This window comes from Scyliorhinus canicula, chromosome 2 (assembly GCF_902713615.1).
Source record: "Scyliorhinus canicula chromosome 2, sScyCan1.1, whole genome shotgun sequence".
In the NCBI taxonomy this organism is placed as follows: domain Eukaryota; kingdom Metazoa; phylum Chordata; class Chondrichthyes; order Carcharhiniformes; family Scyliorhinidae; genus Scyliorhinus; species Scyliorhinus canicula.
Window position 1 is genome coordinate 284,558,814 of NC_052147.1, and position 19,340 is coordinate 284,578,153.

Here is a 19,340-nt window from a genome sequence, read left to right on the forward strand (position 1 = left end):
TTAGTTTTTTCCATCATTGTGACGTGCTGGTTATTCCAGTAATTAAATCAGCTCGAGTCCAATTGAGATGCAGGAAGTACAACCTGAAGATTAGTAGGCTTTAATGTAATGGAGGTTTCACTGATTTCCTGCACGTTTAACTCACAGGCCGTCCTGTTTAGCAGGTTCTTTAACTTCCATTGTGAAGGAGAAGCTTGTCTGATGCGATGAAATACATTCAGTATTACCGACCACGCTGCGGTATAATGTATGAAGTTCATACATTAAACGCAGTTGACTCAAAGACGTCAGAAGATTTATCCTTGCTCATCTTGTGGGTGATAACAAGTTTGAAAGAAAACTTATTCCATAAAACTATGCTGTTTGCTGATTGAAATGTCGCTGTAATGTGACGAGCTTCAACTAATGTTTCATTGATTAATGTAAAAGTTCTCCTTTATGGCTCCGTAATCAGTTTAATATCCGACGTGTGAACATCGCAACTAGGAGCTGGAGTCGGCCCCTCGAGCCTGCTCCGCGCTTCAATAAGATCATGGCTGATCTTTTGGGGACTCGGCTCCACTTGCCCACCTGCTCACCGTAACCTTTTATTACTTTACTGTTCAAAAATCTAACTGTCTTTGCCATAAAAACATTCAACGAGGTAGCATCAACTTCTTCACTAGGCAAGGAATTCCATAGATTCACAACCCTTTGGGTGAAGATGTTCCTCCTAAACTCAGTCCTAAATCTACTTCCCCTTATTTTGAGGCTTTGCCCCCGAGTTCTGCTTTCACCCGCCAGTGGAAACAACCTGCCCGCATCTATCCTATCTATTCCCTTCATAATTTTATATGTTTCTATCAGATCCCCCCATATTCTTCTAAATTCCAATGAGTGCAGTCCCAGTCTACTCAACCTCTCCTCATAATCCTCTCAACTCCGGAATCAACCTAGTGTTGACAAAGTAGGACAAAATTCCCTTTGCTTTCTTATTATTATAAATACCCAAAATGTAACTCGACTGAGCAGCCCCTCAATGTTAAATAGCTGCCTGTTCTCGCTCACAAGGCTCCTGCAGGCAGTAAAGCTCCTTTCAGCAAGAACCAGAGACCTGCTGGTCTTTGGGATAGCGTTTCTTGACCCGGACTTCATCTCTCTTTCCTTCAGGCCACAAAGATTCCATCATCTCGGCCTCCTTCAGTCACGATTCCACCCTGGTTGTCACCGGAGACATGAGTGGTCTGATCAAAGTCTGGAAAGTTGAAACCAAAGAAGAAGTCTGGTCGTTTGAAGTTGGCGATCTGCAGGTGAGTGCAGTGACCGTGGTGATGGCAGCTAGCCGGCAGACGTGTAGCAATTTCTCCGGCTCCACTATCTAGAATATCTTTCCTGTGGAGGAAGGACCTAGTTAACTAATCTAATGTTGTTTGTATTTAGCATTTAATTTAACTTGACTGTCTAAATTCTAACCCTGTCTTAAGTAGGGTTTCATGGCTCTACTGGAAGAGCAGCTGAAGTTAGCCAATTAAGGAAACCAACTTCAAATAGTCTTTCTGTAACTGGGGTCAGCTAACTCCTTAGTTTCAGAAGTATATGTAATATATATCCAGAGATATTTCAGTGCAATGTAGCACAGTGCGACTTTGAACAGACTGCTGGGAGTTGGGTGATGAGGGGAGTTAGGTGAGGAGGAGAAGCCGAAAATCCCTTGCTTTTCCCTCTTCTAAGTTTTTCACCCTATCGGAATTGGTTCTTGCTCCACTGCAGGAGCAGCAGCATCTCCAATTGTTTCCAATTAAGGGGCAATTTAGCGTGGCCAATCCACCGAACCTGCATATCTTTTGTGTTGTGGGGAAAACCACACCGAATGTGCTAACTCCACGCGGACAGTGACCCAGGGCCGGGATCGAACCCGGGGCCTCGGTGCCATAGGCAGTACTGCTAACCACTGCGCTACCGTGCCGCCCATGAAGGGATGGTTGCTAAATTTCCTGGTGACACAAAAGATGAGCAGGAAAATAAGTTGTGAAGTCATCATGAGGAGGGTACAAAAGGACAGAGATGGGGCAGCACGGTAGCACAGTGGTGAGCACTGTGACTTCACAGCCCCAGGTTCCCAGGTTCGATTCCCATCAGGGTCACTGTCTGCGGGGAGTCTGCACGTCCTCCCCGTGTCTGCGTGGGTTTCCTCCGGGTGCTCCGGTTTCCTCCCACAAATCCCGAAAGACGTGCTTGTTAGGTAATTTGGCCATTCTGAATTCTCCCTCTGTGTACCCGAACAGGCACTGGAATGTAGCGACTAGGGGATTTTCACAGTAACGTCATTGCAATGTAAGCTTACTTGTAGCAATAAAGATTATTATTAAAAGATTATTATTATTAACTGAGTGGGCAAAGATCTGAAAAATGGGGTAATAATGCGGGTAAATGTGAAATTGTCCATTTTGGCAGGAAAAGTAAAGAAGAAGCTGAATATCTAAATGGTGAGAGATTACAGAGCTCGGAGGTACAGAGGGATCTGGGTGTCATAGATTATCATAGAATTTACAGTGCAGAAGGAGGCCATTCGGCCCATCGAATTTGCACCGGCTCTTAGAAAGAGCACCTTACCCAAGGTCAACACCTCCACCCTATCCCCATAACCCAGTAACCCCACCCAACACGAAGGGCAATTTATCACGGCCAATCCACCTCACCAACTGTCCGGGTGCATGAATCACGGAAGGTTAGTATACAGGATACAGCAAGTAATGAGGCAAGCTAATAGGATGTTATTGTTTATTGTGAGGGGAATTGATTACAAAAGTGGGGAAGTTATGCTTCAGTTGTATGGGGCATTGGTGAGACCACATTTGGAGTTCAATAGAACATTACAGCGCAGTACAGGCCCTTCGGCCCTCGATGTTGCGCCGACCTGTGAAACCCCTCTAAAGTCCATCTACACTATTCCATTATCATCCATATGTCTATCCAATGACCATTTAAATGCCCTTAATGTTGGCGAGTCCACTACTGTTGCAGGCAGGGCATTCCACACCCTTACTACTCTCTGAGTAAAGAACCTACCTCTGACATCTGTCCTATATCTATCTGCCCTCAATTTAAAGCTATGTCCCCTCGTGCTGGACATCACCATCCGAGGAGAAAGGCTCTCGCTGTCCACCCTATCTAATCCTCTGATCATCTTGTATGCCTCTATTAAGTCACCTCTAACCTTCTTCCCTCAGCCTTTCCTCGTATGATCTTCCCTCCATACCAGGCAACATCCTGGTAAATCTCCTCTGTACCCTTTCCAAAGCTTCCACATCCTTCCTATAATGTGGCAATCAGAACTGCACGCAATACTCCAAAAGCGGCCGCACCAGCGTTTTGTGCAGCTGCAACACGACCTCGTGGCTCCGAAACTCAATCCCTCTACCAATAAAAGCTAACTTTATTGCACACCTAATTTAAGGAAGATGTTGGTGGCTTCGAAGCAGTTCAAAGCAGGTTTATTGGACGAGTACCTGGACTGGGTGGATTGCCTTATGAGCAAAGGTTGGACGAGTTCAGTTTTTATTCACTGGCGTTTAGAAGAGTAAGACGCGCCTAAATTGCAACCTTGGGGGTGTTGACAGGGTGCATGAGGAGAGGATGTTTCCTCCTGTCGGACAATCTAGAATTAGGGGGTCACTGTTTAAGACAGAGATGAGGAGAAATGTTTTCAGAGGGTCATAAATCTTTGGAACTCTCTTCCTCAAAAGGCAATGGAAAAATTTGAACATTTTTACAGCAGAGGTCGATAGATTATTGATAAGTAGGTGGGTGGGAGATTGTCGGGTAATTGGGAGGCACAATTTAAAAAATATATTTAGAGTACCCAATCATTTTTTTTCTATTTAAGGGGCAAGTTAGCGTGGCCAATCCACCTACCCTGCACATCTTTGGGTTGTGGGGGTGAGACCCACGCAAACACGGGGAGAATGTGCAAACTCCACACGGACAGTGTCCCGGGGCCGGGATAGAACCCGGGTCCTCAGTGCTGTAAGCAGCAATGCTAACCCACTGCACGACTGTGCAGCTCCCAGTTGGTATAATTAGATGAGCCATGATCTTATTAAATGGTGAAGCCAGCCCGAGGGACTGAGTGGCCGACTGTTCTGAATTCATATGTACGTAAATTGCAGTTCTGCCTCTACCACGGGCACAAACACAGCTCAGTACAAAAACACAGCATAGAGGAGCTTTATTCTGTAGCTAACCCTGTGCTGTACCTGTCCTGGGAGTGTTTGATGGGACAGTGTAGAGGGAGCTTTACTCTGTATCTAACCCCGTGCTGTACCTGTCCTGGGAGTGTTTGATGGGACAGTGTAGAGGGAGCTTTACTCTGTATCTAACCCCGAGCTGTACCTGTCCTGGGAGTGTTTGATGGGACAGTGTAGAGGGAGCTTTACTCTGTATCTAACCCCGTGCTGTACCTGTCCTGGGAGTGTTTGATGGGGACAGTGTAGAGGGAACTTTACTCTGTATCTAACCCCGTGCTGTACCTGTCCTGGGAGTGTTTGATGGGGACAGTGTAGAGGGAGCTTCACTCTGTATCTAACCCCGTGCTGTACCTGTCCTGGGAGTGTTTGATGGGGACAGTGTAGAGGGAGCTTTACTCTATCTAACCCCGTGCTGTACCTGTCCTGGGAGTGTTTGATGGGGACAGTGTAGAGGGAGCTTTACTCTGTAGCTAACCCCGTGCTGTACCTGTCCTGGGAGCGTTTGATGGGGACAGTGCCGAGGGAGCTTTACTCTGTATCTAACCCCGTGCTGTACCTGTCCTGGGAGTGTTTGATGGGGACAGTGTAGAGGGAGCTTTACTCTGTATCTAACCCCGTGCTGTACATGTCCTGGGGGTGTTTGATGGGGACATTGTAGAGGGAGCTTTACTCTGTATCTAACCCCATGCTGTACCTGTCCTGGGAGTGTTTGATGGGAACAGTGTAGAGGGAGCTTTACTCTGTATCTAACCCCGTGCTGTACCTGTCCTGGGAGTGTTTGATGGGGCCAGTGTAGAGGGAGCTTTACTCTGTATCTAACCCCGTGCTGTACCTGTCCTGGGAGTGTTTGATGGGGACAGTGTGGAGGGAGCTTTACTCTGTAACCCCGTGCTGTACCTGTCCTGGGAGTGTTTGATGGGGACAGTGTGGAGGGAGCTTTACTCTGTATCTAACCCCGTGCTGTACCTGTCCTGGGAGTGTTTGATGGGGGCAGTGTAGAGGGAGCTTTACTCTGTATCTAACCCCGTGCTGTACCTGTCCTGGGAGTGTTTGATGGGGACAGTGTAGAGGGAGCTTTACTCTGTATCTAACCCCGTGCTGTACCTGTCCTGGGAGTGTTTGATGGGGACAGTGTAGAGGGAGTTTTGCTGTGTATCTAACCCCGTGCTGTGTGTGTTCTGGGTGTATGGTTCCAGTGGGAGCAGTTTGAGGCAACAAATGTAGTGAATGGCACAGCATTTATGTGCCGTGGAACTTTTTGTTTCCATATGGAGTAAATGAAGGTAGAGAGAGAGAGTGTGACATTTCCTGATCTGCTGCTTTCTGTGTGTTCAGTGGGTCAAGTGGCACCCCTCTGCCCACGTGCTGCTGGCTGGCACGGATGAGGGCAGTTGTTGGATGTGGAAAATCCCCAGCGGGGAATGCAAAACCTTCACCGGCACCGGCTGCCAAGCGACCTGCGGCAAGATGCTTCCTGATGGTAAGGCTTTGGGAGGGTAGGGGGGTCGTTGGGTTTGGGGAGGGGGGGGGGGGTGGCACGGTGGGTTGTGGTGGAGGTTGGGGTGAAGGGTGATTTGCATTGGGATGGTAATTTCACCCTTCCTCTGATCCTAGCTGTGGCTTTCTCCCAATTAACCAGGAGTTCATAAGAACATCGGAAATCTGAGCAGGAGTGGACCATTCGGCCCTTTGAGCCAGCTTCACCGTTCATGGCTGATGATCTGCCTCAACGTCACTTCCCCACCCATTCTACATGTTCCTCGCTTTCCCGTGAGAGTTGCAAATCTCTCTGCCCCAGCCTAAAATATATTTGCTGATGGAGGATTCACAAACCTGTGGGGTGGAGAATTCCAAAGATCTCCAATCACTGAGTGAAGAAATTCCTCCCCCTCGCAGTCCTCGGCCCCATTATCCTGGGACTGTCACCCCTCCGTGTTGCCTGCCTGGGGCTCTGTCCCGGGTGTGGGTGTATCCACTGGTACGAGGATGTAGTGGCTGAAGGTTTCTCTATCCTGAATTCTCTGTTAAACCTCCTGATTTGTGTCCCCAGGTTACCGAGCAGTCATTGGCTATGAGGATGGGACATTGAGGATCTGGGACCTGAAGCAAGGCTCTCAGCTCCACACTGTGAAAGGTAATGTGGCAGGAGAGTGCCGTGACATCAGGCACTGGTACTAAACAAAGACAGAGACCTAAGCTTAAAATGTTGCCTGCACTGTCCCCATACCCTCAAGGTGGATACGACCCCCGGACTTTTGGGATATTATGTTGGTGAAAACGGGAGCGAAGCCGTCACCAGTGAACCCAACCCAGACCCCTACATGACCTCGCCTCAACCTGCACCCATACAGCCCTTGGGTCACTAAACCAACCTGGCACCTCTTCCACATTACAAAGAACAAAGAAAATTACAGCATAGGAACAGGCCCTTCGGCCCTCCCAGCCTGCACCGATCCAGATCCTTTATCTAAACCTGTCTCCTATTTTCCAAGGTCTACTTCCCTCTGTTCCCACCCATTCATATATCTGTCCAGATGCATCTTAAATGATGCTATCGTACCCGCCTCTACCACCTCCGCTAGCAAAGCGTTCCAGGCACCCACCACCCTCTGCGTAAAAACTTTCCACGCACATCTCCCTTAAACTTTCCCCCTCTCACCTTGAAATTGCCCCCGTCAGGGGCTGGTTTAGCTCACTCAGCTAAATCGCTGGCTTTTAAAGCAGACCAAGCAGGCCAGCAGCACGGTTCGATTCCCGTACCAGCCTCCCCGGACAGGCGCCGGAATGTGGCGACTAGGGGCTTTTCACAGTAACTTCATTGAAGCCTACTCGTGACAATAAGCGATTTTCATTTCATTTCATTTCAATTGTGACCCCTTGTAACTGACACCCCCACTCTTGGGAAAAGATTGTTGCTGTCCACCCTGTCCATACCTCTCATAATTTTGTAGACCTCAATCAGGTCCCCCCTCAACCTCCGTCTTTCCAACAAAAACAATCCTAATCTACTCAACCTTTCTTCATAGCTAGCACCCTCCATACCAGGCAACATCCTGGTGAACCTCCTCTGCACCCTCTCCAAAGCATCCACATCCGTCTGGTAATGTGGCGACCAGAACTGCACGCAGTATTCCAAATGTGGCCGAACCAAAGTCCTATACAACTGTAACATGACCTGCCGACTATTGTACTCAATATCCCGTCCGATGAAGGCAAGCATGCTGTATGCCTTCTTGACCACTCTATCGACCTGCGTTGCGACCTTCAGGGTACAATGGACCTGAACTCCCAGATCTCTCTGCACATCAATTTTCCCCAAGACCCTTCCATTGACCATATAGTCTGCTCTTGAATTTGATTTTCCAAAATGCATCACCTCGCATTTGCCTGGATTGAACTCTATCTGCCATTTATCTGCCCATTAGTCGGCCAATAATGAAAAAGCAAATCAGGCAATGCCAGCCTGTCTGTCTCTCCGTCAAACTGTCCTGCGAATTCTCGGAATCTTACCTGCCCATATCAAAGCTGCTATCAGCTCATTAACCCTCCCAATTCCCAGCAGGGACCATGTATTTCCATCACGATGACCTTAACCACTACCCCCTACCCATGTTCGTCCCACACCCCATATAACGTGTGCAAACCCCGATTAATAACATAACTATACAGTATACACAAAACCACCCCATCAACACCCGGAACCATCCCCACTGAACCCCTTTAACTGAGTCCAAAACCCTGTTCTTTAACAAAGGCCTCTGATGTATTGAAATAGTGATCTTTCGGCCCACAGTCTGTCCGGTACACCACCCCGAACCTCACACCACTCTGGTATAACGCCGCTGGATCCGTATTAAAGGCTGCCTGCCTCTCACCGGCTCTGCTGTGACGTCTTAATATCTGCTGCTAGTGTTCCCTTCCCTCCTCGAGTTTCAATTCTCTTTGGTCCCCTTCAAGGCCCTCCCCTTCTCTCGAAAGCTGTGGAATCTTACAACCACTGCCCGTACCCCCGTCAGTATATCCGCCCGTACCCCCATCAGTATATCCGCCCGTACCCCCATCAGTATATCCGCCCGTACCCCCATCAGTATATCCGCCCGTACCCCCGTCAGTATATCCGCCCGTACCCCCGTCAGTATATCCGCCCTTACCCCCGTCAGTATATCCGCCCGTACCCCCGTCAGTATATCCCCCAGTACCCCCGTCAGTATATCCGCCCGTACCCCCGTCAGTATATCCGCCTGTACCCCCGTCAGTATATCCCCCAGTACCCCCGTCAGTATATCCGGCCGTACCCCCGTCAGTATATCCCCCAGTACCCCCGTCAGTATATCCGCCCGTACCCCCGTCAGTATATCCGCCTGTACCCCCGTCAGTATATCCCCCAGTGCCCCCGTCAGTATATCCCCCAGTACGCCCGTCAGTATATCTGCCCGTACCCCCCGTCAGTATATCTGCCCTTACCCCCGTCAGTATATCCGCCCTTACCCCCGTCAGTATATCCCCCAGTACCCCCGTCAGTATATCCGCCCGTACCCCCGTCAGTATATCCGCCCGTACCCCCGTCAGTATATCTCCCAGTACCCCCGTCAGTATATCCCCCAGTACCCCCGTCAGTATATCCCCCAGTACCCCCGTCAGTATATCCGCCTGTACCCCCTTCAGTATATACCCCAGTACCCCCGTCAGTATATCCGCCCGTACCCCCGTCGGTATATCTCCCAGTACCCCCGTCCGTATATCCCCCAGTACCCCCGTCAGTATATCCCCCAGTACCCCCGTCAGTATATCCGGCCGTACCCCCGTCAGTATATCCCCCAGTACCCCCGTCAGTATATCCGCCCGTACCCCCGTCAGTATATCCGCCTGTACCCCCGTCAGTATATCCCCCAGTACCCCCGTCAGTATATCCCCCAGTACCCCCGTCAGTATATCCCCCAGTATCCCCGTCAGTATATCCCCCAGTACCCCCGTCAGTATATCCCCCAGTGCCCCCGTCAGTATATCCCCCAGTAACCCCGTCAGTATATCTGCCCGTACCCCCGTCAGTATATCTGCCCTTACCCCGTCAGTATATCCGGCCGTACCCCCGTCAGTATATCCGCCCGTACCCCCGTCAGTATATCCGCCCGTACCCCCGTCAGTATATCCGCCCGTACCCCCGTCAGTATATCTCCCAGTACCCCCGTCAGTATATCCCCCAGTACCCCCGTCAGTATATCCCCCAGTACCCCCGTCAGTATATCCCCCAGTACCCCCGTCATTATATCCGCCTGTACCCCCTTCAGTATATACCCCAGTACCCCCGTCAGTATATCCCCCAGTACCCCCGTCAGTATATCCGCCCGTACCCCCATCAGTATATCCGCCCGTACCCCCGTCAGTCTATCCGCCCTTACCCCCGTCAGTATATCCGCCCTTACCCCCGTCAGTATATCCGCCCTTACCCCCGTCAGTATATCCCCCAGTACCCCCGTCAGTATATCCGCCCGTACCCCCGTCAGTATATCCGCCCGTACCCCCGTCAGTCCGCCCGTACCCCCGTCAGTATATCCGCCCGTACCCCCGTCAGTATATCCGCCCGTACCCCCGTCAGTATATACTCCCGTACCCCCGTCAGTATATCCCCCAGTACCCTCCGACAGTATATCCGCCCGTACCCCCGTCAGTATATCCGCCCGTACCCCCGTCAGTATATCCCCCAGTACCCCCGTCAGTATATCCCCCCGTACCCCAGTCAGTATATCCGGCCGTACCCCCGTCAGTATATCCGCCCGTACCCCCGTCAGTATATCCACCCGTACCCCCGTCAGTATATCCGCCCGTACCCCCGTCAGTATATCCGCCCGTACCCCCGTCAGTATATCCGCCCGTACCCCCGTCAGTATATCCGCCCGTACCCCCGTCAGTATATTCCCCAGTACCCCCCGACAGTATATCCGCCCGTACCCCCGTCAGTATATCCGCCCTTACCCCCGTCAGTATATCCGCCCTTACCCCCGTCAGTATATCCGCCCGTACCCCCGTCGGTATATCTCCCAGTACCCCCGTCCGTATATCCCCCAGTACCCCCGTCAGTATATCCGCCCGTACCCCCGTCAGTATATCCGCCCGTACCCCCGTCAGTATATCCGCCCGTACCCCCGTCAGTATATCCCCCAGTACCCCCGTCAGTATATCCCCCAGTACCCCCGTCAGTATATCCCCCAGTACCCCCGTCAGTATATCCGCCCGTACCCCCGTCAGTATATCCGCCTGTACCCCCGTCAGTATATCCCCCAGTACCCCCGTCAGTATATCCCCCAGTACCCCCGTCAGTATATCCCCCAGTACCCCCGTCAGTATATCCCCCAGTACCCCCGTCAGTATATCCCCCAGTGCCCCCGTCAGTATATCCCCCAGTACCCCCGTCAGTATATCTGCCCGTACCCCCGTCAGTATATCTGCCCTTACCCCCGTCAGTATATCCGCCCTTACCCCCGTCAGTATATCCCCCAGTACCCCCGTCAGTATATCCGCCCGTACCCCCGTCAGTATATCCGCCCGTACCCCCGTCAGTATATCCGCCCGTACCCCCGTCAGTATATCCCCCAGTACCCCCGTCAGTATATCTCCCAGTACCCCCGTCAGTATATACCCCAGTACCCCCGTCAGTATATCTCCCAGTACCCCGTCAGTATATCCCCCAGTACCCCCGTCAGTATATCCCCCAGTACCCCCGTCAGTATATCCCCAGTACCCCCGTCATTATATCCGCCTGTACCCCCTTCAGTATATACCCCAGTACCCCCGTCAGTATATCCCCCAGTACCCCCGTCAGTATATCCGCCCGTACCCCCATCAGTATATCCGCCCGTACCCCCGTCAGTCTATCCGCCCTTACCCCCGTCAGTATATCCGCCCTTACCCCCGTCAGTATATCCGCCCTTACCCCCCGTCAGTATATCCCCCAGTACCCCCGTCAGTATATCCGCCCGTACCCCCGTCAGTATATCCGCCCGTACCCCCGTCAGTCCGCCCGTACCCCCGTCAGTATATCCGCCCGTACCCCCGTCAGTATATCCGCCCGTACCCCCGTCAGTATATACTCCCGTACCCCCGTCAGTATATCCCCCAGTACCCCCCGTCAGTATATCCGCCCGTACCCCCATCAGTATATCCCCCAGTACCCCCGTCAGTATATCCCCCAGTACCCCCGTCAGTATATCCGCCCGTACCCCCGTCAGTATATCCGCCCGTACCCCCGTCAGTATATCCGCCCGTACCCCCGACAGTATATCCGCCCGTACCCCCGTCAGTATATCTGCCCGTACCCCCGTCAGTATATCCCCCAGTACCCCCGTCAGTATATCCCCCCGTACCCCCGTCAGTATATCCGGCCGTACCCCCGTCAGTATATCCACCCGTACCCCCGTCAGTATATCCGCCCGTACCCCCGTCAGTATATCCGCCCGTACCCCCGTCAGTATATCCCCAGTACCCCCGTCAGTATATCCGCCCTTACCCCCCGTCAGTATATCCGCCCTTACCCCCGTCAGTATATCCGCCCGTACCCCCATCAGTATATTCCCCAGTACCCCCCCGACAGTATATCCGCCCGTACCCCCGTCAGTATATCCGCCCTTACCCCCGTCAGTATATCCGCCCTTACCCCCGTCAGTATATCCGCCCGTACCCCGTCGGTATATCTCCCAGTACCCCCGTCCGTATATCCCCCAGTACCCCCGTCAGTATATCCGCCCTTACCCCGTCAGTATATCCGCCCTTACCCCCGTCAGTATATCCGCCCGTACCCCCGTCAGTATATCCGCCCGTACCCCGTCAGTCCGCCCGTACCCCCGTCAGTATATCCGCCCGTACCCCCGTCAGTATATCCGCCCGTACCCCCGTCAGTATATACTCCCGTACCCCCGTCAGTATATCCCCCAGTACCCCCGTCAGTATATCCGCCCGTACCCCCATCAGTATATCCCCCAGTACCCCCGTCAGTATATCCCCCAGTACCCCCGTCAGTATATCCGCCCGTACCCCCGTCAGTATATCCGCCCGTACCCCCGTCAGTATATCCGCCCGTACCCCCGACAGTATATCCGCCCGTACCCCCGTCAGTATATCTGCCCGTACCCCCGTCAGTATATCCCCCAGTACCCCCGTCAGTATATCCCCCCGTACCCCCGTCAGTATATCCGGCCGTACCCCCGTCAGTATATCCGCCCGTACCCCCGTCAGTATATCCGCCCGTACCCCCGTCAGTATATCCGCCCGTACCCCCGTCAGTATATCCCCCAGTACCCCCGTCAGTATATCCGCCCGTACCCCCGTCAGTATATCCGCCCTTACCCCCGTCAGTATATCCGCCCGTACCCCATCAGTATATTCCCCAGTACCCCCCGACAGTATATCCGCCCGTACCCCCGTCAGTATATCCGCCCTTACCCCCGTCAGTATATCCGCCCTTACCCCCGTCAGTATATCCGCCCGTACTCCCGTCGGTATATCTCCCAGTACCCCCGTCCGTATATCCCCCAGTACCCCCGTCAGTATATCCGCCCTTACCCCGTCAGTATATCCGCCCTTACCCCCGTCAGTATATCCGCCCGTACCCCCGTCAGTATATACGCCCGTACCCCCGTCAGTATATCCGCCCGTACCCCCGTCAGTATATCCGCCCGTACCCCCGTCAGTATATCCCCCAGTACCCCCGTCAGTATATCCCCAGTACCCCGTCAGTATATCCCCCAGTACCCCCGTCAGTATATCCCCCAGTGCCCCCGTCAGTATATCCCCCAGTACCCCCGTCAGTATATCTGCCCGTACCCCCGTCAGTATATCTGCCCTTACCCCCGTCAGTATATCCGCCCTTACCCCCGTCAGTATATCCGCCCGTACCCCCGTCAGTATATCTGCCGTGATAGGAGAGGCCACACCCGCTGGATTTGTGTCTCCATCTTCTCCACTGGTGAGCCAGCCAGACTCCCCAAGAAAATAATTTCCCCTTAATAATAATAATCTTTATTGTCACAAGTAGGCTTACATTAACACCGCAATGAAGTTACTGTGAAAAGCCCCTAGTCACCATATTCCGGCACCTGTTTGGGTCACAGAGGGAGAATTCAGAATGTCCAATTCACCTAATAGCACATCTTACGGGACTGTGGGAGGAAACCGGAGCACCCGGAGGAAACCCACGCAGACACGGGGAGAACGTGCAGACTCCACACAGACAGTGACCCAAGCCGGGAATCGAATCTGGGTCCCTGGAGCTGTGAAGCCACAGTGCTAACCACTGTGCTACCATGCCACCTATGGTCTTCTCCGACTTGCCACCACCGGAAGTCAATATCCAATAACTCTAATGAAACAGTTTATATAAATGAGCAGTGAGAGCTGTTCCACAGAAGCTGACCACTGCAGACTATGAGATAAAGGAAGATCTCTGGAGCAGTGTAATTCGGGACAGTACAGGATCAGGGGCGGTTTCTCCTGTTGTAACACGTGTTCCTCTGCACAGTAATTCCACTCCCTTTAAATCTGGGCTTTAAATTGAGAAATGTGGATGTAAAACTGAACCTCAAGCCTGTTCCCTGGACGAAGGTACAAGGTAAATGGAGAAGCACTGGTTACGTTGAACCTAAGCTTGATCGAGGGCCATTGGGGGAAGGCGGAGAGAGGAGGAGGTGCTGGCTATAAGATAGGTTGAGAAAAGGGGGTGGTGCATTTGGTCTCAGTTTCTGCGGAGCAGGAAAGCAGCCAGACTGCGGAGGAGGAATGTGCAGGCCACAGGCGTATCTTGGGGAGAATTAGACTGTTCAGAGGTGACCCGTCCACAATGTGGGGCTGGTTTAGCACAGCGGGCTAAACAGCTGACTTGTAATGTAGAACCAGGCAGCAGCACGGTTCAATTCCCGTACCAGCCTCCTTGAACAGGCGGCGGAATGTGGCGACTAGGGGCTTTCCACAGTAACTTTATTGAAGCCTATTTGTGACAATAAGTGATTATTATTATTAATGTTGATAGGATTAGAGGTTAGAGATGAGGGAGATAGCTCCTGTGCAATCTTCTGTTTTTATAGTTACATTTTTCCACGCTGCGGTTCTTGCTAATTCTCTCCTGGCCCCACTGCCTCACTCCTGGGAGAGAGGTGATTCGATGGGAGGCAGTTACCCCGTTAAATCCTAACTCTTGTGCTTTGTTTGTGCCTCTGTCTCTAGGTCAGGATAGTCACCGGGGTCCCCTGACCTGCCTCGCCGCCAATGACACCGGGAGCCTGGTCCTGACTGGCTCTGTCGATTGCACGGCCAAGCTCCTCAACCCGCTCACAGGCAAGGTAATCGGTAATCTCGAGTTTTCCCAAAGTGTCGAACTGTTCGTTCAAAGAGCCGGCATGGGCGCGATCGGCCGAATGGCCTTTTCCTGCCCGGTAATATTCTATGATTCTAAGATGCTTGACCTCTTTCCCCGAGGAAAGGGAAAGCGGAGATTGAACTGAATGAGATCTTCAAAGTTGCTAAACGGTTTGATAGCGTGGACGTAGAAACTAGAGAAAGTGTTTCAACTTGTTGAGGGAAGTTAAAAATGAGAGGCTGCAAATATAAAATAGTCAAGTCGTAAGTTTAATAGAGAACTCAGGAGAAGCATTTGCCATAAATTAGGAGAGGGGTATTTGCAACGAGACCTGGGTGTCCTCATACACCAATCAATGAAGGTAAGCATGCAGATGCAGCAGGCAGTAAAGAAGGCAGATGGTGTGCGAGCCTTCGTTGCGAGAGGATTTGACTCCAGGAGCAGGGATGTGTTGCTGCAATTATACAGGGCCTTGGTGAGGTCACACCTGGAGTATTGTGCACAGTTTTGATCGTCTTATCTGAGGAAGGATGTTGCTCGAGAGGGAGTGCAGCGAAGATTTACGAGACTGATTTCTGGGGTGGCAGGGCAGACGTACGAGGAGAGATTTATGTCGGATAGGATTATGTTTACTGGAGTTCAGAAGAATGGTGCATCTGGTAAAAAACCTTTAAAATTCTAACAGGACTGGACAGGGTAGATGCAGGAAGGATGTTCCCGATGATGGGTGTGTCCAGAACCAGGGGTCACAGACTGAGGGTACAGGGTAGACCGATTAGGACAGAGATGAGGAGACATTTCTTCACTCAGAGAATGGTCAGCCTGTGGAATTCGTTACCCCAGTTGAGGCCAAAACATTGCATGTTTTCAAGAAGCAGTTAGATACAGCTATTGGGGAAAAGGGGATCAAAGGATATGGGGGAAAGCGGGATTAGGCTTTTGAGTTCGATAATCAGCCAAGATCATGATGAATGGCGGAGCAGGCTCGAAGGGCTGAATGGCCTCCTCCTGCCCCTATTTTCTATGTTTCCACCCAGAGTGGTTCAGATGTAGAACTGCCAAAGACGGGCAGCAATGAAGTCACGGATACATCTCGGGGGAAGGATTAGAAGGATCTGATACGGGTAGGAGGATGGAGAAGAGTCGGAAGATGTCGGGTGGGACGTGAATTTGACGTTGGCCCGTTGTTGAATGGCTGTTCCATTGCTGTTGATCTGCAATAATTCACTGATTTCTGTGGACCTAGAGTGAAACTTTTCCTCCTTTGAGATTGAGTGATGATGTCAGAACTACGAGGGTTCCTCCCCTACGCTTGTACCTCACTGTATATGTGGCACCTCAGAATTGAACTTGGATCCTTCTGGGCGCTCTGCCTCGCTGCTACGTTTGATTTGCATCTTTTCCAAATAGGCCGTCAGCGGAGCTGAGTGTATAAAGAATGATTTTGCTTTAAATTTTAATTCCCTTTGGTGGGAGGGTTGCACATTACAATAACACCTTGTCCACTGTGTTTGGTTTTGAATTTGCAGTGATTTCTGAAGCCAGCAGGGGACACTAGCTTGTGACAGGGATTTGATAATCCAGCCATGTTAGATTATATGAACAGTATGTTGGGGCAGAAATAATAATAAGATTAACAATCGCTTATTGTCACAAGTAGGCTTCAATGAAATTACTGTGAAAAGCCCCTAGTCGTGACATTCTGGTGCCTGTTCAAGAGAGGTACAGTTACATTTTTTGGAAAAGGGATAGAGGACTGGCATATCATTGTTATGTGAATCCGATACTTAAAATAATAATATATTTTTATTAAACTTTTTTTATACATAGAAAACACCCCAAAAGAGAGAACTCCCCCAACCCTCTTCTCCCACCCCCCTGACATCTGACGGTGACCATTTCCTTGAAATACATGACAAATGGTTACCATTTTATTTAAAACTTCCCAATTGAACCTCTCAGCCTATATTTAATTTTCGCAACGTACAAAAACTCCATGAGATCCCCCAGCCAAGCCGAGGCCACAGGAGGAGAGTCTGACGTCCACTCCCAACAGAACCCACGGCAGCACGGTAGCATTGTGGATAGCACAATTGCTTCACAGCTCCAGGGTCCCAGGTTCGATTCCCGGCTGGGTCACTGTCTGTGCGGAGTCTGCACATCCTCCCCGTGTGTGCATGGGTTTCCTCCGGGTGCTCCGGTTTCCTCCCACAGTCCAAAGATGTGCAGGTTAGGTGGATTGGCCATGCTAAATTGCCCTTAGTGTTGGGTGGGGTTACTGGGTTATGGGGATAGGGTGGAGGTGTTGACCTTGGGTAGGGTGCTCTTTCCAAGAGCCGGTGCAGACTCGATGGGCCGAATGGCCTCCTGCACTGTAAATTCTATGATAAATTCTATGATAATCTATGAACCCATCTGCGAGCAGTCAGCGAGGCGAGGGCTGACACATCTGCCCCCACCCCCATCTGCAGCTCCGGTCGGTCCGACACCCAGAGAATGGCCTCCAGGGGACCCGTCTCCAATCCCATTTGGAAGATCGCCGACATGGCGCCGAAGAAGGAGCCCCAGACGTTTGCCAGCTTAAGACATGCTCCGAACATGTGTCCGTGATTCACTGGCCCCCTCCCACACCGATCGTACTTATCCTCTCTCCCCTCAAACACCCCACTCATCCTAGCCCTTGTGAAGTGTGACTGAAAAACCACATTTTCTGACTGTACCCAGCCAGGGACAGGGGGAGACTGTCCCACCTCGGCAGGCCCACGTAACCTCACCAAACTCATAAAGTTAGGGCAGCACGGTGGCGCAGTGGTTAGCACTGCTGCCTCACGGCGCCGTTGTCCCAGGTTCGATCCCGGCTCTGGGTCACTGTCCGTGTGGAGTTTGCACATTCTCCCCGTGTCTGCGTGGGTTTCGCCCCCACAACCCAAAGATGTGCAGGGTAGGTGGATTGGACACGCTAAATTGTCCCTTAATTGGAAAAAATTAATTGGGTACTCTAAATTCTTTTTTTTTTAAACTTATAAAGTTCAGTTTCCGTAGCTGCCCCCGTTCCTGGGCCACCTGAGCCCCAAAATGTCTAAAATGAGAACTTGTCAGGTGGGAGGGACAACAACCCCAAAGTCAGCTCCCTTCCCTGGTGGAGCGACCAGAAAACATTCACTTTTTTCCAAAGTCAATTTGTACCCAGAGAAAGCCCCAAATCGCTCTGCATTCAGGTAATGTAGTGAATGGATAGAGAATTGATTTACTGACGGAAAGCAAAGAGTGGGGATGAATGGGTGTTTCTCTGTTTGGCGATCAGTGGCTAGCGGGGTCAGTGTTGGGACCATAAGACATAGAAGCAGAATTAGGCCACTCGCCCCATCGAGTCTGCTCCGCCATTCAACCCGGGGCCGGGATTGAACCCGGGTCCCCGGCGCAATGAGGCAGCAGTGCTAGCCACTGCTCCACCGTGCCGCCCCGAAACTCCACCAGATCTGACACATCCCCTGGCGTCTCCGAACTGCTTCTGCCGCCTCAACTGGCACCCCGCTTGGCTTCTCCCCGTACTCATAAACTACCCCCTTTGCCCGTCTCAATTGCCACACCGCTTTATCCGTGGACACCAGATCAATCTGTCCTGCAGCAGCTTCCTGCTGGCTAAAAGCTCCAGGGTCGGGTCCTCTGAATATTTCCCATCCATCTCCAATATCTGGTTCACCAGCCGCTGCCGCTCTTCCCTTCCTTCCCTATCCACCTACACCATGTAAGCAATCAGCCCCCCCTCCAAACGATCTTCAGAGCCTCCCATAGCACCGATGGTGAGACCGCCCCATTGTTAAACTCTGTGTACTTGTCCAACACCGTGGCCCATCTTCACACACAACCCAAAACAGCCCAACATCTAAACTCCACACCAGCCGCTGGGCCGACCCCCTTTCCAAAACTACAGTGAATCCTATACTTAAGAAGGGAGATTGAATCAGTCAGGGTCAGGCTGGGTTTTTCAAACCTTTGGCAGCGGGCCGGCCTCAGCGACCCACGCCATGTTCACTTACCCTAATGCTTTGTCCTCACAATCTCACTTGAATCAGGTTCAAAGGAGGAGTGGTAATGCACATAGAATAATAAGAATATAATAATCTTTATTATCGCAAGTAGGCTTATGTTAACACTGCAATGAAGTTACTGTGAAAATACCCTAGTCGCCACATTCCGGCGCCTGTTCGGGTACACGGAGGGAGAATTCAGAATGTCCAATTCACCTAACAGCACGTCTTTCGGGACTTGTGGGAGGAAACCGGAGCACCCGGAGTAAACCCACGCAGACATGGGGAGGATGTGCAGACTCCGCACAGACAGTGACCCAAGCCGGGAATCGAACCTGGGACCGTGGAGCTGTGAAGCAACGGTGATAACCACTGTGCTACCGTGCCGCCCAGGATGATCAGGTGTAGACTTTTGCCAGTTCCTGTGTGCCATCTTCATCTTTATTCATCCAATATTCAAAAAGGGAGGTAGAGAGAAAGCAGGGAATTATAGACCATTAAGCCTAACATTGGTAGTGGGGAAAATGCTTGAATCCATTATCATAGAATTTACAGTGCAGAAGGAGGCCATTGGGCCCATCGAGTCTGCACCGGCTCTTGGAAAGAGCATCCTACCCAAGGTCAACACCTCCAGCCTATCCCCATAACCCAGTAACCCCACCCAACACTATGGGCAATTTTGGACACTAAGGACAATTTATCATGGCCAATCCACCTAACCTGCACATCTTTGGACAG

The 19,340-nt window shown here is 51.5% G+C and overlaps 1 protein-coding gene across 1 annotated transcript in view; it reads left to right on the forward strand.

Moving 5' to 3' along the window:
• The window catches only part of LOC119962217 (angio-associated, migratory cell protein), a 43,146-nt gene that overhangs the window by 7,774 nt on the left and 16,032 nt on the right, over positions 1 to 19,340 (forward strand). The window contains exons 4-7 of the mRNA XM_038790192.1: positions 1,150 to 1,289; positions 5,562 to 5,706; positions 6,277 to 6,360; positions 14,439 to 14,554. Coding sequence (XP_038646120.1) covers positions 1,150 to 1,289; positions 5,562 to 5,706; positions 6,277 to 6,360; positions 14,439 to 14,554 — 485 coding nt within the window. The remainder of the gene's footprint in view (positions 1 to 1,149; positions 1,290 to 5,561; positions 5,707 to 6,276; positions 6,361 to 14,438; positions 14,555 to 19,340) is intronic.